General features: G+C 40.0%; 1 protein-coding gene across 1 annotated transcript in view; it reads left to right on the plus strand.

Annotated features, from left to right (window-relative positions):
- Positions 1–2,569: 2,569 nt before the first annotated feature.
- LOC129116297 (potassium channel subfamily K member 10-like) overlaps positions 2,570–15,226 on the plus strand; it is a gene marked incomplete at its 3' end in the record, with an annotated part of 69,385 nt that continues 56,728 nt past the window's right edge. Inside the window, exons 1-2 of the mRNA XM_054627258.1 lie at positions 2,570–2,711; positions 7,360–7,745. Of these exons, the coding sequence (XP_054483233.1) occupies positions 2,570–2,711; positions 7,360–7,745 (528 nt within the window). The remainder of the gene's footprint in view (positions 2,712–7,359; positions 7,746–15,226) is intronic.

Raw genomic sequence — 15,226 nt, forward strand, 5'->3', positions numbered from 1 at the left:
GTGCGGTCCTACTTCAAGATGGGGATGATGGGATTGAGCATCCGGTCTCGTATTACTCAAAAAATTCAATCGGCATCAACGTGTGTATTCCACAGTTGAGAAGGAAGCACTTGCGCTTATTTTGGCCCTAAAGCATTTCGAGGTTTATGTAGGCTCTTCTAGGGAACCTACGATCATATATACCGATCATAACCCTCTTGTATTTCTGAACCAGATGCGGAACACAAACCGAAGGTTAATGAGGTGGTCAATATTCTTGCAGTATTTCAATGTGGAGGTCAGGTATGTCCGTGGAAAGGATAATGTCCTGGCCGACACATTGTCACGCTCTTTTTCTGATGAGTGAATGACCTCACGTTGCACTCCCGGTATTCGCCATCATAGGGTGGGGGTGTTGCGTGTGGCCATGACTCACTCAGACATTCAATCACTGTGCTGTGCCTAAACCCCCATGTCTTTGCTTCCTCATCAGGCTGGCACTCAGGCTGACACACCTGCAGCAAATCTGAGATCGCTACCGCCCAATTACCAGCCTGCTGTATAAAGCCAGCAAAGTCAGTTGCTTGGGGAGGACAGACCCGGCAACACCTTTGTCCCACAGTGCGAGTTGTTAAATAGCCTTTTCTTTCTATAATCTTTGATCTAGGCCTGGGGATGGCCGGCGGTCCTACTTTTCCGTTTAGTTCTTAGTTTATAAGTTGGTTTTGTCAGGCAGGGAGGGGGCCAGCCTCGGCGTCCCTATAGGGGGTGGCCTGGTCCCCCTCCATTTTGCTGAGTTTGTCCGGCATCCCCAGGTCCCTTTTGGTTTGCAGACTTCTTTATTTGGTAAAGTATTCATACTGCATTTCAGCTATGGTTTCATTTGGTTAATAAAACCCGTTAAAACATCTTATTTCATGGTGTCCTTCCTTTATGTTGGGGTCTCCAGTTCGAGCCACTGGGTATCTTATTCAGTTGTTTGGAGGCCGTAACACAATTGTTGAAGGTCGATGGGAGAAAAGCCATCTAAATAAATATCAGGTTCTAAAGCTGTTTCTAATGTTACTGTATTTGATGATCGATTGGTACTGGTTAAAGGCAGGAAATTAATAATTTTGTCTCTAATAGTTAGAATCTTATCATTAAAGAAGTTCATGAAGTCACTACTACTGAGGTTTATAGGAATACATGGCTCAAAAGAGCTGTGACTCTCTGTCAGCCTGGCTACAGTGCTGAAGAGAACCCTGGGGTTGTTCTTATTTTTCTCTATTAATGCTGAATAATAGGCTGGTCTAGCATTACGGAGTGCCTTCTTATATATTTTAAGACTGTCTTGCCAGACTAACCGCGCTTCATCCACATTGGTGGAATGCCATACCCTTTCAGGTTTTCGCGATATTTGCTTTAATTCGCGGGTTTGATGGTCATACCATACTCCTTTCTTTTATTAGCTTCTTTTTAGAGGAGCTATAGAGTCTAGTGTCATTTGCAGTGAGCATGCAGCACTATCAACAAGATGGTCAATCTGAGACGGACTAAAGTTAGCGTAGGAGTCCTCTGTTATATTGAGCAATGGTAATGATTAAAACCCTGAAGAAATCGCTTCTTTAAATATTCCACCTGGGCCCTGAATAACTGTCATAGAGCTCCAGACCAGCTACACCGTCTGTAACAAACAGCAGGGCTGTATTTGACTCTTTAAACATGTCCCTGTCCCGACTCCTGAATGCCTCTTCCTTTTCAACTTAAGCAGCCTGAGTTTAGCTATGATTGTTGGTTTCTCGTTTTTTATATCTCACCCTGGTGCATCCAATACACAGCTCTATTCACAGAGGCTTATATATGATATCGCAGCCTCTGAGTCCAGACATAACGGCTTACAGAGTTTTATAATATCAACTATGATTTAAAAAAAATCCCATCTCAGTTGGAATGACCATTGATTAGTGTAGTGACTGTTTTTATGTGCTGATATTTATTTTTTGTAATATTACTCGAGGGTCAGTTGCAGTACACAGGAGAAAATCCTGGTCAACAAGAGAGTTGTCAAAGATGTGGAGAAGCTGGGTCACCACTACCAGACATCATTGGTGGAGGCCTTCCACCGCTTCATCCTGCGTTTCGCACCCTAGAATGTGGTTTTAACTTTCATTGAATGTTATACAGGTAATTCTGTAACCTCTTATACAATTATGACTGATTAGTGAAGTAATGACTGTTGTTAACACTTGGTGAGTCATTGTATTTTTAATAATAATAATAATAATACATTTTATTTATAGAGCTCTTTTCAGAGTACTCAAAGACGCTTTACAGACATGTAAAAACAGCATTTAAAAGCTACACACTTATAACTTAAAACACACAGCATTAGTCAGACATTAAAACCAGTTTTGAAGAGGTGAGTTTTGATTTCTGATTTGAACATTGAAAGATTATTGCAGTGTCGGATGTGTTTGGGGAGAGAGTTCCAGAGTGAGGGGGCAGCTATCGAGAATGCTCTGTCGCCCCATGTCCGGTGCTTGGTCCTGACTGGCAGAGATAGTAGGTTGGCATCAGAGGAGCGTAGCCGACGGGATGGAGTGTGGTGATGGAGCAGTTCGGTGAGGTAGGAGGGGGCCTGATTATGGAGGGCTTTGTGGGTGAGGAGCAGGACTTTGTACTGGATCAGTTGTGGGACGGGAAGCCAGTGGAGTTTCTGAAGAACAGGGGTGATGTGATCAGGGGAGTGGGTGAGCAGACTTTCTATTATTGAAGGTTGTTCCTTTTCGTTTATTATAATGAAAATGAGGACTGTGAGCAAGCAACAACATCTGCAGGAACAGCTGTCTACAAGGTTCCCCAAGTCACAGAAGAATGAATTCATAGCAAAGCCGGTTTAAACAGAGCCAACTTACAGTAAGTTGTAAAATATTTTTTATAATTTTTAATAACAAATGTAATACATTAAACATAAAATGTGAATTTCCTGTTAATTATTAAAAAGGAAGGAAGCATTCTTAGTTTTAACTTAAGAAATTGGTAGTCAAATGCAATGTTTTTAGACAGTACGTGGATGATCTGATGAGACTGGTATTTGAGGAAGTGTTTGAGGACCAAACTCCATTCGTTGAGGAGATGCCGGTATCGCCTGTATGGAGAGGATCACACATCATTACCATTGCAGCATGTACAGTACAGTATTACAGTATTTACAAATGTGTATATTGTTATTTTTTTTATATTTGAAAATAAATAAAGTAATTTGGAGGAAAAATGTATTAGTCTAATTTCTTCATTAGTTAGATGAAACATTTGTGTTCAGATGTAGTTGTATGTAATAACAAATTACTCTTCTTCTATACTACGCCTCAACCGTCCATAGTCAGCTCTGTAAATGTTGTAGATGTTCTGCAGGATGTATGGATTCAAATAGTTTGGATCGAGGTAAGGATGGTGAACCATGAATGGATGAGGGACTGGAACCTGATTTATTTGTCTCAAAATAAGACACTGATTTACAAGAAATACTGTTTTATAATAAAGCAAAACTCAGGAGGCAAAACCACTGCATAGGACAAATATTGATCAAGGAAGCAACACTTTTACTTAAAATAAAATTGTGTGATCATATTGTTGATTACAAACAATAACAGCCAGGAGGGGATTGTTAAATGCAGCTACATTTTTGCAGAAAGGTAGCAGTTAAGATGACATTTTATAGTTCTTATGTTATTGTATACAACACAAATTTGTAATCTCTAAATCTGCTGTACTCTACATAACATTACCAAAGTCACGAATAAAACACATTTGGTTTTAACAGAGAACATGTGTTAGTAGCTAACTTTGGTGGTATTTCCCTACACAGGCAACGTGAGTGTAATTCTTAGCTTCTTAGATAAAGAGAAGGACTTGTGTTTTACACCACATCATAGGCCTATAGCCTAATGCTAGGCGTGTGCTACTGTTGTTGTTAGCTATATAGCAGGTAGCTAGCTACAAAGTGCAGTAATTGAGAAAAATAAAATAAACAAAAAGTCAGTCAGTCAATGGACATTTGTAAAGAAATTACACAGGTATAATGTTACATATAAAATATAAGACAGCTATAACATAACAACTAACCACTGTCAAACGTCCTGCTCCAGTCATGGTTTCGACTGTAGTTTGGGTCTATCAGCTTGTTCCTCCTGACTTTCAATAACTGACTCGCATTCATACTGATCAGCAGGACAGATGTTATCGTTAATCTTGGCTGCGGCAGTTTTTTGGGCCACTCAGGCCATGTCCACACGGGGTTTTAAAACTAAAACGATCTCCGTCCACACATGCGTTTCAGCATCGTTTTCGAAATGATTTGCGTCCAGACTTGCTCCCCAGAAAACGAATATCACATGACTATTCACATATACTGGGCATGCGCGTGCCGGTGTAAACAGGAAGTATATTGGTTGCTTGGTTACAGATAATACGATTACACTACTCTTGATACTCGTCGTGCTTGATACTTAAGAACTTCCTCTAAAATCTTCCTCCATAAACTCAAACAGACACATTTCGTGGAAGTTTTTATTTTTCAAGCTTAGTTACAACACTGCAGGTCTAACTCTATCTCTCCCACACAGACAGCAAATTTACTTTAAATGAACAGTTATTAAACGAAGTTTACTAGATTATGGGTACATACATTTGGTCAACACAAGTCCGTCAGAAGTCCGTTCCGTAGGGCTGATAACGCCGCTGGACACGCCGCTTGCTAATCGCTCCAAGAACAGCTGATTCCAGCTGAAGCCAAAGAACCACGAATCGGGTTGCCATGCGTCCCTACATGCAAGGCTTCTTGGTGTCAATCAAGCATACCTTGAACATCTATGTACAAACATTTGTAACAAATACCACATTATCCATGTTGAATTAACCTGGTAGTCGATCGGTAATCAAGGCTGTTGTTGTTGTTCTCTTCCGGTAAGGGGGTGACGAATCAGGAAAGGACATGTCGTAACTGCTAAAAAACAATCAAATAGCGAATGCGGGTGCCTACGTCATCGTTTTCAGACTGCTTCGTTTTCCGTCATCCACTCTATCAGGAAAACGCGGCGTTTTCAAACTTATCCGTCCTCGGGAGCGTTTTCGAACTCCTTCGTTTTCAGTGACCTAAAACACCGTATAGCATGGACGCTCGGTGCAAACGCAGCAAAAGATATTCGGATTCATTTGAAAACAGGTTAGTGTGGATGTGGCCTCAGTGAGCCTTTAGAGCTGAATTCTGTTTATGGTAAGTGGCGGGACCCAGCACCTGGCGGGACCCAGCACCTCCTATCCATCATCAACATCACTTACCGGCCATCTCCTCTCTGTGTTATATAACTTAAACAGCATGTAACTGAATGCCAAATAACATATTTTATATACAGTTGATTAGACAGTTGGAATATTATCATCATTGGTTTCCCAGGGAGCAAAATAGCCATTTGAATATAAATGTTGTGTTAAGCAAATACAATGGTTAGAAATTTGACATTCAAATTTTAATTAGCTTTTTTTATTGATCACAAACAGTGATCAATCGGAAAGCTGATAGAAAGCTTTCACTTCAATAAGGGAGGGGTTGAAATGTTGAGCGTCAAACACTTAATGTCCTGCATTCTGGTAATTTTTTGTGCACCAATTTATGATGGTAATGTGTTTATTTATGTAAAGGAAAACATTTCATAATGTAATAAAATGCAGGAAGGCTCTCAGGCATCCAGTTTTGCTTTTAAATAGTTATGTTATCCCTGCTGAGTCAACACACATGAAGGCATGATTAACTCCTCAATTTTTTTGTCTTTTGTTTGTGTCTTCTGTGTCTTTTGTAAATGTGCATGTGGCACCTATTAACATAAATCATGAATTGATTCATTTGAATTCCGTTTTAAGTACTTGACCCGTACTTGATTTATTTCTCATGTTTAAAATGTCCAGCACATTTAAAACATATCCCATATATCTGTGTTCTTTCGGAAGTCGTAATATTAATATTAAAATAATCAAATCATAATATTTCAAAAACTACCTGCCCTTTAGTCTGTGTGCATTACGTTATTGTTGCTCTTCTGCTAAGGTAGTATCCACTTTAGACCGTCTGACAGACACAGAACTCTGTTTGGGATAACAACGTATAGGGAAGAGAAATAACAGAAAACACGTCAAAATCAGGCATAAATCTCACCATTGTGTGGCTTTAAGGAATGGAATGGACACACAAATATCTTCAAGAATACCTCAACGTCCTGCTTTCAAAAATGTACCCTTAAGTTCTCTGAATGCCTCTGTTAGGAACCACCAAGTTAATTGCTTCATTTTCCGACACATGTGCTGCACGGTTGACCAATCACAACAGAGTGGGCTAGCTGACCACTCAGGGCAGACTGGCTTCTCTGGAGAGTGGAGCATTTGCTAAAACAGAGCATTTCAGACTCAGACTGTAGTCTGACCTTTTGACCGACCTTTAGTGTTGTGCTTGTGTAAACATAGTTGCAGTGGATGTGAAACTGTGGACAGAGCAGACTGAATTAGGTATCACTTTCAGTTACATGTTTATGCTTGCTGAAAAGATGAATTGATAAAGTATTGGCTTTTTGCTCGCAAATGATTTATTGCAGAAACAGTAAGTAGCGTAGCTGCCGCCAACTCGAGTAATTTTCACTTCACATGGTTCAATTCAAGTGTCTCCATCTCTTTGCCCGCTGACGCTTCGCGTGTGTGCTTGTGTCTATGTGTGTGTAGTTGGAAGAGCTCATTCCGACAGAGAGAGGAGATGCTCTCTGCAGCGTGATAATAAATGACACCAACACATTAAAAAGTACTCTGGAGCAAGTTGGGGTTAAGTGTCTTGCCCAAGGACACATCGATATGGGCTAGGAAGACCTGCTCTACCCACTCTACCACTGAGCCACAGTCGGTATTAAATTCAAAACATAGCTATGAATATTGTATTCCATTTACGCCAATTAATCCCCCTAAATGTTACACACTCTTCATTAATAAACTTGTTCTGAGAACAGTCGGCATTCTTCAGGTGTTCTCAGCGTGGGGATTTTGACACAGACGGATAGCATTCCCTTGCGAGGGTAGGCTTAACCAGCATTGTGTGAACTAGTATGTATCAGGCATTCATTTATATGTAAAAGTACCACACTCGGGTGAATTCCGTGGGCAAATAATATGGCCAGTATCTTAAAGCTAGTGTTTTTGTTGCTTCTGTTCACATTCCTCCTGATGCAAATTCATGAAATGCACTACAGGAATTTTCTTGTGTAGCGTAAAGGGCCTGCAACCCTGTGTTGTCCAATGACAATAAACAAACCTTGAGATTGTGCAGCACTATCACACAATTTATTTTTTCCTTTGTTTCAGTGGAAGTACAGACCAACCTGGTACCACCCAAGAAGGTGCAGCCAGGCATGCTTCAGTCCAGCCTGGTGCATGCCAGCGTGGCCACCATGCAGAACCCAATGGGCTGCTCTCTGCCGCGGCTCTCTGTCTCCTCCCGCCCCCCAAGCATGGTGGCCAGCATGGAGGCGGTGGCAGACGGCTCAGCCCCCTTCACCATGATGAAGCTGAAGACTGTGCTAGCAGTGTTTGTGGTGGTGGTGGCCTACTTGGTGGCAGGGGGCTTGGTGTTCCAGGCGCTGGAGCAGCCCTTTGAAAACAACCAGAAGATCACCATCACAGCAGAGAAGGCTGCCTTCCTGCAGAAACACCCATGTGTGTCCCCAGACGAGCTGGAGGCTCTCATCAAGGTAAGAACAGCCATTGGTCGATAGTGCAGTCGTTACTCAGACCTTGATATGGTCCCGAGTCGGGACTCGGTTCTAATGAAACCTGAGTTTCATATCGATCTGACTCCATTCAAGCGCCACACACACTCCACACTCCAAACATGATACTAACTACACTGATTGCTCCCTTTCATCCTTGAAATTCCTTGAGTTTTTTGTGAATCTAAAAATCTTCCCTTGAGATTTTTGTACGATTAGTCAACTAACTGGATCTATTTGGGTTTTAAAACCGTTGGTTAGACATAGAAGAATTATTTGAAATCGTATTGACCTTTTTTCGGCCAGCACCTCCTATCCATCATCAACATCACTTACCGGCCATCTCCTCTCTGTGTTATATAACTTAAACAGCATGTAACTGAATGCCAAATAACATATTTTATATACAGTTGATTAGACAGTTGGAATATTATCATCATTGGTTTCCCAGGGAGCAAAATAGCCATGTGAATATAAATGTTGTGTTAAGCAAATACAATGGTTAGAAATTTGACATTCAAATTTTAATTAGCTTTTTTTATTGATCACAAACAGTGATCAATCGGAAAGCTGATAGAAAGCTTTCACTTCAATAAGGGAGGGGTTGAAATGTTGAGCGTCAAACACTTAATGTCCTGCATTCTGGTAATTTTTTGTGCACCAATTTATGATGGTAATGTGTTTATTTATGTAAAGGAAAACATTTCATAATGTAATAAAATGCAGGAAGGCTCTCAGGCATCCAGTTTTGCTTTTAAATAGTTATGTTATCCCTGCTGAGTCAACACACATGAAGGCATGATTAACTCCTCAATTTTTTTGTCTTTTGTTTGTGTCTTCTGTGTCTTTTGTAAATGTGCATGTGGCACCTATTAACATAAATCATGAATTGATTCATTTGAATTCCGTTTTAAGTACTTGACCCGTACTTGATTTATTTCTCATGTTTAAAACGTCCAGCACATTTAAAACCTATCCCATATATCTGTGTTCTTTCGGAAGTCGTAATATTAATATTAAAAGAATCAAATCATAATATTTCAAAAACTACCTGCCCTTTAGTCTGTGTGCATTACGTTATTGTTGCTCTTCTGCTAAGGTAGTATCCACTTTAGACCGTCTGACAGACACAGAACTCTGTTTGGGATAACAACGTATAGGGAAGAGAAATAACAGAAAAGACTTCAAAATCAGGCATAAATCTCACCATTGTGTGGCTTTAAGGAATGGAATGGACACACAAATATCTTCAAGAATACCTCAACGTCCTGCTTTCAAAAATGTACCCTTAAGTTCTCTGAATGCCTCTGTTAGGAACCACGAAGTTAATTGCTTCATAAAAAAATTAACACATTATTAAAAATAAATAAAAATAATCTTTTAAAGTGTGGTTTAAACCAGAAGGAGCCAGATGCGCCAGTTGTTCATAAGTTCAATCTATTCTTGCTATAATGTATAGTGCTTCCTAAGCAAGGTTTTAACACGTCACTAAATTAAAGAAATTGTTCCCCACAAACTAGTTCTAAAATGGAAATTAGTCATTGTGATAATTTTACACGAAGTAACTTTTGAACAAACTGGCAACATTTTTTTGCTATTAAAAAAACTTGTTTGGAGGTAAGATTGTAAGGGGTAATATGAAATATGATCAAACCTAATTGAAATGCTGTTTAATGATGGTAGTGATGGGAAGATTTATTAAATAAGTAGATGAATGCCAATAACAATTATATCACTCTGACGCCTACTCTCTCTGAAACACTTCGCCTGGTTTGCATAAATAAATAAAACAAAATCATACTTATATTTGAAAAAGATTATCGAGTAAGTTCAATGTATCATTACCAATACATCTTTCATCTTCAGACTGTTATATTAGGAAAGTTATATAACAGCTTGTGAAGCAGCAGTGACTTCCTGTTTACACAGCTTTTGATTGGACAGTGCTACAAATGGATCCTGGCAACCAATTTACACATCACTTAAGTATTCACTAGCTAAGGTGTTCCTTAAATTTAGAGGTGCAACCAGATTAAAGGATAGGTTCATAGTTTTAGTCTGTCTTTAAACAATAGTGAGGTTCCCATACAAACACTGAACTTGATTTTTCTTGCCATCATTTCCTCCTGTTCTAGAAACTGATGTGTTCCCAAATCAGTTTCTATGCAGTCAAGTGGGTCTTTCTAGTACAAAATTCCCTTCTTGTGTTAATATCCCCCACGGCCACTCAGCATGCACTATAATTTGAATCAAACCTACATAATTGTAAGACAGGGCATGCTGGGTATTAACCTTTCAATTTATGAGGAAGACACATTTTATTCTTAAGAATATGACCTTGAAGTTGATTGAAAAGTCCTTGAGTAAATAGTCAGGTGGTGTGTGGGTACTGCCAATGTGTTTACCTGTAAGTGTCAGACAGTTGTGCCCTGTGGGCGGTGGTTTTCTATCTCATTGGTAATAACCTTGATGTTTGTTATGTTGGCTCTGTTCTTTAGTATATAAAGGACAGGGTGTAACATACTTCAGGTCCTGGATGACTGGCTGTAAAATGACAGACATTATCGCTCACTGTCATTTGAGACATATGTTAAATCACAACCTCACCTAGGGCCGTGTGGTTTATTAATAAATACAGATTCTTATTCAAGAAAAGAAAAACTGGCATTCAGAAAAGAGCTTTGTTTTTCAATTAGTCATAGTCTTGCAGTAATGTTTCCATAACCTCCCGCTGATATTCCCCTCCTCCTGTCTTCTGTTGCTGAAAAACAAAAATTTGAATGCAAAAATGTACTTTTCATTGCCTTTCAACATGACACAAGCGTGTTTAGAGATTCCCAAATTATAAGAACAGACCATCATCTCTCTTTTTCTCCTGCTCCATCCTGCTCCATCCATCAGAAAAACTGCTCCATCCATCAGAAAACCAGTGTACCAAAGAGCTAGTAAGTTTTCCCTACCTGTCCAATGGCCTAGGGAGCTTTGAAGTCCATTGGACATAGCAGTACCGCCAGCAAGATGACCAACCCCTCACACAGAATATTTAGCAAATCTACCTCGCTGTCCGTTATTGTTATTTCCTCGTTACATGGTACAAACAAAGTCCCCTGCTTGTTTTGCTGTTGGCTGCAATAACAAACAAAAAAGTCTTCCTGTACTCCCTTCATCTGATTATTTTGGACTGAAATGTCCCCACAACTTGAAAACTCTTTCTCAACGTCAGTACACAACAGGAATCCCTTCAAAACTGAATCTTAAGGATGGATCAATACTGACTTTCTGTGACCCAACTTCAAACATCGTAGCAATTGTATCAACAATGTTATGTTGTTTTACTGTTCATTTTGCAGATTAACCTGTTGTTACACCAAAGCCCATTCTGCTTTGATCTGGGTGTGCGTTCCTACTTGTGTGTATTGACATTTACTTGATAGACATGACCTGACAATACAAATGTAAAAAACAAACTGTAGGGAATTTTGGAAACTAGACAGCACAGGATGGCCGTGGTCGACGGGTCGATAACACAAAGCAAGAACAAGAGCTGACAGAGCCATGAGGGAGATATCTGGCTCCAGGATTCAAAGTTATTAGTCACGGTTGTAGCATATTAGCATATTAGAACCTAAGTGAAGGAAGGCGCTTCTTTAGGTTCTTGCTTAACCCTCAGATTAGTGGTCCCAGAGACTTTCTTGTAGAGCAGATGGAGCTTGATATGTTTGCAAAATGTCAGGTCAATCGGATTTAAGGTGAGACTTTGAGCATGATTAGGCACTGAAAAATGAGTATAAGAATTCTTTGGATTGCAATCTCGCCCGACTTTGTCGGCTCGGGCCCTAATAAGAAAAAGCATTACAGTTTCAGAAGGGCCTTCGTGGCCTTCGATGTCTTAATTGTTCAGTCGGTTTACTCACTGTTTGCCAAAATTGATTGTAATAGCCCCATTGAAGGTACAGTTTTGGAGAAAGTTCGGTGGGATGGAAGGTTGATGAACACATACTGGGTGTTGGGGCACATCCGTAAAGGGATCAGTGGAATCCAATGAAAAAATCCAGGAAGGGTTGCTAAGAGGAAGTGAGTAGTGTTGCTAGGAACAACTTCAATGGAAGGGGGGCATTGGCTGTTACTTTGCAAGCAGCCTCAGGATTGGTTAATGGAACAGGGCAATACGGATTTTCTCGTATCGTTCCAGCTCAGAATCCTGTATCGCCCTCCTGGATTTAAATTGTACGTAAAACAGTATGTATCAGCCTCACTGAAATATGTATCATGCTGGGCCAAAAGCTGTGTATAGGGCCATTTTTGCTCTAGTTTGATGATAAGTAAATGTATTGTCTTTGTCACAGTTCTGCTCCATATCCCCTGTCATTCTGCCTCACACTCATCAGCTCAACCACAAATCACCTGCCCACACAGCTGCATCTCTTCAGTAATCAACCCAGTATATAAACTCCAGTCACACACACACACTCACACTCATTGCCAGATCGTTCTCTGCACTATGCATGACCTTCCAGCGCTTACCCTCAGAGTGATCTCCCGTTCCCGACCTTGCCTGTCTTGGACTCTTCTGCCTCGTCTCTGCCCCAGTAAACGTTTCAGCCTTCCGTCCCCGACCACAAGTTTTGCCTCTGCTCCTCCTGGTGTCTGTCTGCCCGTTCCCGTGGCTGCTTGACTTCGTTGCGTGAGTCGACTCGTGCCTGGTTTCCTGCTGGTTGTACGATCTACCTGTTCTTAAGAATAAAGCTCATACGAATTATTGCTTGTGTGTGTCGTACTGTATTTGGGTCCTAAATACACCTTTTACAGTCTTCTGTCTCAAAAACAGAACAGTGTTTCTTCACTTTTACACTGTGATTTGTAGACTTTATCTTTATCTTTTAACATATCTTTATGTTTTTCTGCAGAATCAGCAGACCGGGGGTGTCATTTATAAAACAGCACGTAGGAGTTACAGTAAATGTTTGCAAACGTACAAATGAGGAAATTTTCGTACGCCAAAAAGTATTCTGATTGATAAAACCCTACGTACACCTGCCAGTGCTCAATTTCCTTTTACAAATCACAAATCAATCTGTAAATGTGTGCAGCCGGATCAACCTCACATCCCGCCCTCTACACTTCCACATTTAATTATAAATGGTCAAAGCAAGCACCTATGAATGATGATGCATAGAAATGAGTCTGCTGAACAATGGGTCTTTACGGTGAATCATGGCAACTACTGAGAGGAGTCCAGAAAAGTTGTTTTTTTACACATAAATCAAAGTGCTTGTGGATGAAGGGATCCCTGAACACTTATTCCTATTTTTCATTTATGCAATCCTAACAGTGCCAGAGTATCTATCGTGCAGTATTAAATATTGTATGTCATCGCAGTATTTATGTTTACAACATCAGACTTAAAAAATGGTCGCGACCATCTGCTGTATCTACCAACACTTGGATTTTATATGAAAACGTAAGTTTGTGAGGTGAGCACAACTTGTTTATTAATTTATTTAAACAGACCCCATTATGCTATTTTCCGGGTGCATATTTTTATCTCAAGTTACAGTTACAACATGTTTACATGCGTTAATGCTCATAATCTGCTTGTTTTTCTCATCCTGGCTGTCCTGCAGCACCTCTTCTCACCCTCTCTCTAAAATGCTCCGTTGTAGCGCTTGCTCCTCCCTCCAGAAAGCAAAGTCTGCTCTGATTGGTCAGCTAGCCCGCTCTGTTGTGATTGGTCAACATTTCACATTTCAAAAAACTCTTCCTCCGGAGCTTCAGCTTCGTCTCTCTCTTTTGTTGTTTGAGGGCCAAACTAGCCGGAAGGAGTTTTACATCACTTCCATAACATTAGGACCTCATAAAGTTATGGAAGTGAAGGAGATACAATTAAATCGGGAGGGTAACTCCTTTTAGGCGTGGACTTCAGGTTTTACACTCTACGGACTTTTTACATGTGAAAAAAATTATATATAACACACTAAAGAAGAGGGGTAAAAGTGGAAAAGCATAATAGGGCTTAGCAATAGTTTACTTATTGCAATATGCTTAGGACTGATAATGAGGATATGGAGTGATTGTGAGAGAGCTGTCGCTTTCTTTATTTCAAGGCTAATTTACACAATCTTACAAAACCTTAACTACAGGTGGGGTGACTGGAGAATGCACAGTGTGTGACAGTCACTGTGGTGTCTAAAGGTCGCTCTGATTCTTGCATCAGATAGCTGTTTTCTGTTTTGCTGTATACAGTGTGCTGCATGTTTCTGTCCCAATGGAATGTCCCAATAAATAAATCAAAAAAATTGTTTTCGCTTCAGCGATATTTACTCAGAACTATGTGAAAACTAAGATCGTACTAGTTAATCTATTAACAGTATTAGAAGACTATTGAAAACTATTGATGCTCTGTTCAGCAATTATTTAATACTATTTAACATCATCTTACAGATGATGATGATGATGATTCATTTAATAAACTGCTCCACAGCTGACCACGAGTGTCGGTAGTCCAGCCCTCACGCCTCCCCTCCAAGTTGATCTAGTATAATCCTCTCTATTGGTGGAGACAAAGAGACCAAATGCTGATTGAATATCAGCAACTCGTGTGGCAACAAATCTTGTAGAGCCTAGGGTAATTTTGATGAGTGATGTCTGACTCTGCTTGTACCATCTTTATATGCCCATGTCTCCTCTGTTAAGGATGATTGCTGCATTCCTTGGATTCATCTGATTGAGACTAGGGAGATTTGTTATCTGAATCCTCTTCATCTTCGGAAAATGTAAAACCTGGATCGTCAGTAGCATTGTCCTCTGGCTCTGGAAGATCATGAGTCTCTGAAACCTCTTCGTCTAATTCACAATCACAATCAACAATCTGTGATAAAACTTTTTCAGTTATAAATCTTCTGGGGCTTTTTTTTGAGTTTGTGTCAGAGAGCCATTCAAAACATAAATACATGCAATACAAATAAATATCATCAAAGAGACATCATCTTTGTATAGAACCTGTTGTGTAAAATAGCTTCCCGCAACACATGGTGAATGGTAAATGCATTTCTAGTCTTCTGACCACTCAAAGCACTTTACACTACATGTCATTCACATCTGTTAATACACTGATGGCAGGGGATAACCAACTGACTAATAAGTAATGTCACAAGCTTGGGATTCTCAATAAATTCATATTTAAAACACTGTTTGGATGTTTATGGGAAAGTGAAAGAAAACCAAACAAATACGTTTAGAAATTAAGTTATTTGTAATAAAATGGAATGACACAGGGAAAAAGTATTGAACACTTGAAGAAAGGGAGGTGCAAAAAGGCATGGAAAGCCAGGACACCAGCTGAAATCTATCAGTAATTAGAAAGCAATCCTGCCCCTTGTCAGTGCAAATTAATATCAGCTGGTTCAGTCCCAACTGATGGCCTTTAAAAAGGTGTCTCATTACCAAGGTGTCACACAAGAAAC

This window comes from Anoplopoma fimbria, unplaced genomic scaffold (assembly GCF_027596085.1).
Source record: "Anoplopoma fimbria isolate UVic2021 breed Golden Eagle Sablefish unplaced genomic scaffold, Afim_UVic_2022 Un_contig_8246_pilon_pilon, whole genome shotgun sequence".
Lineage (NCBI taxonomy): Eukaryota > Metazoa > Chordata > Actinopteri > Perciformes > Anoplopomatidae > Anoplopoma > Anoplopoma fimbria.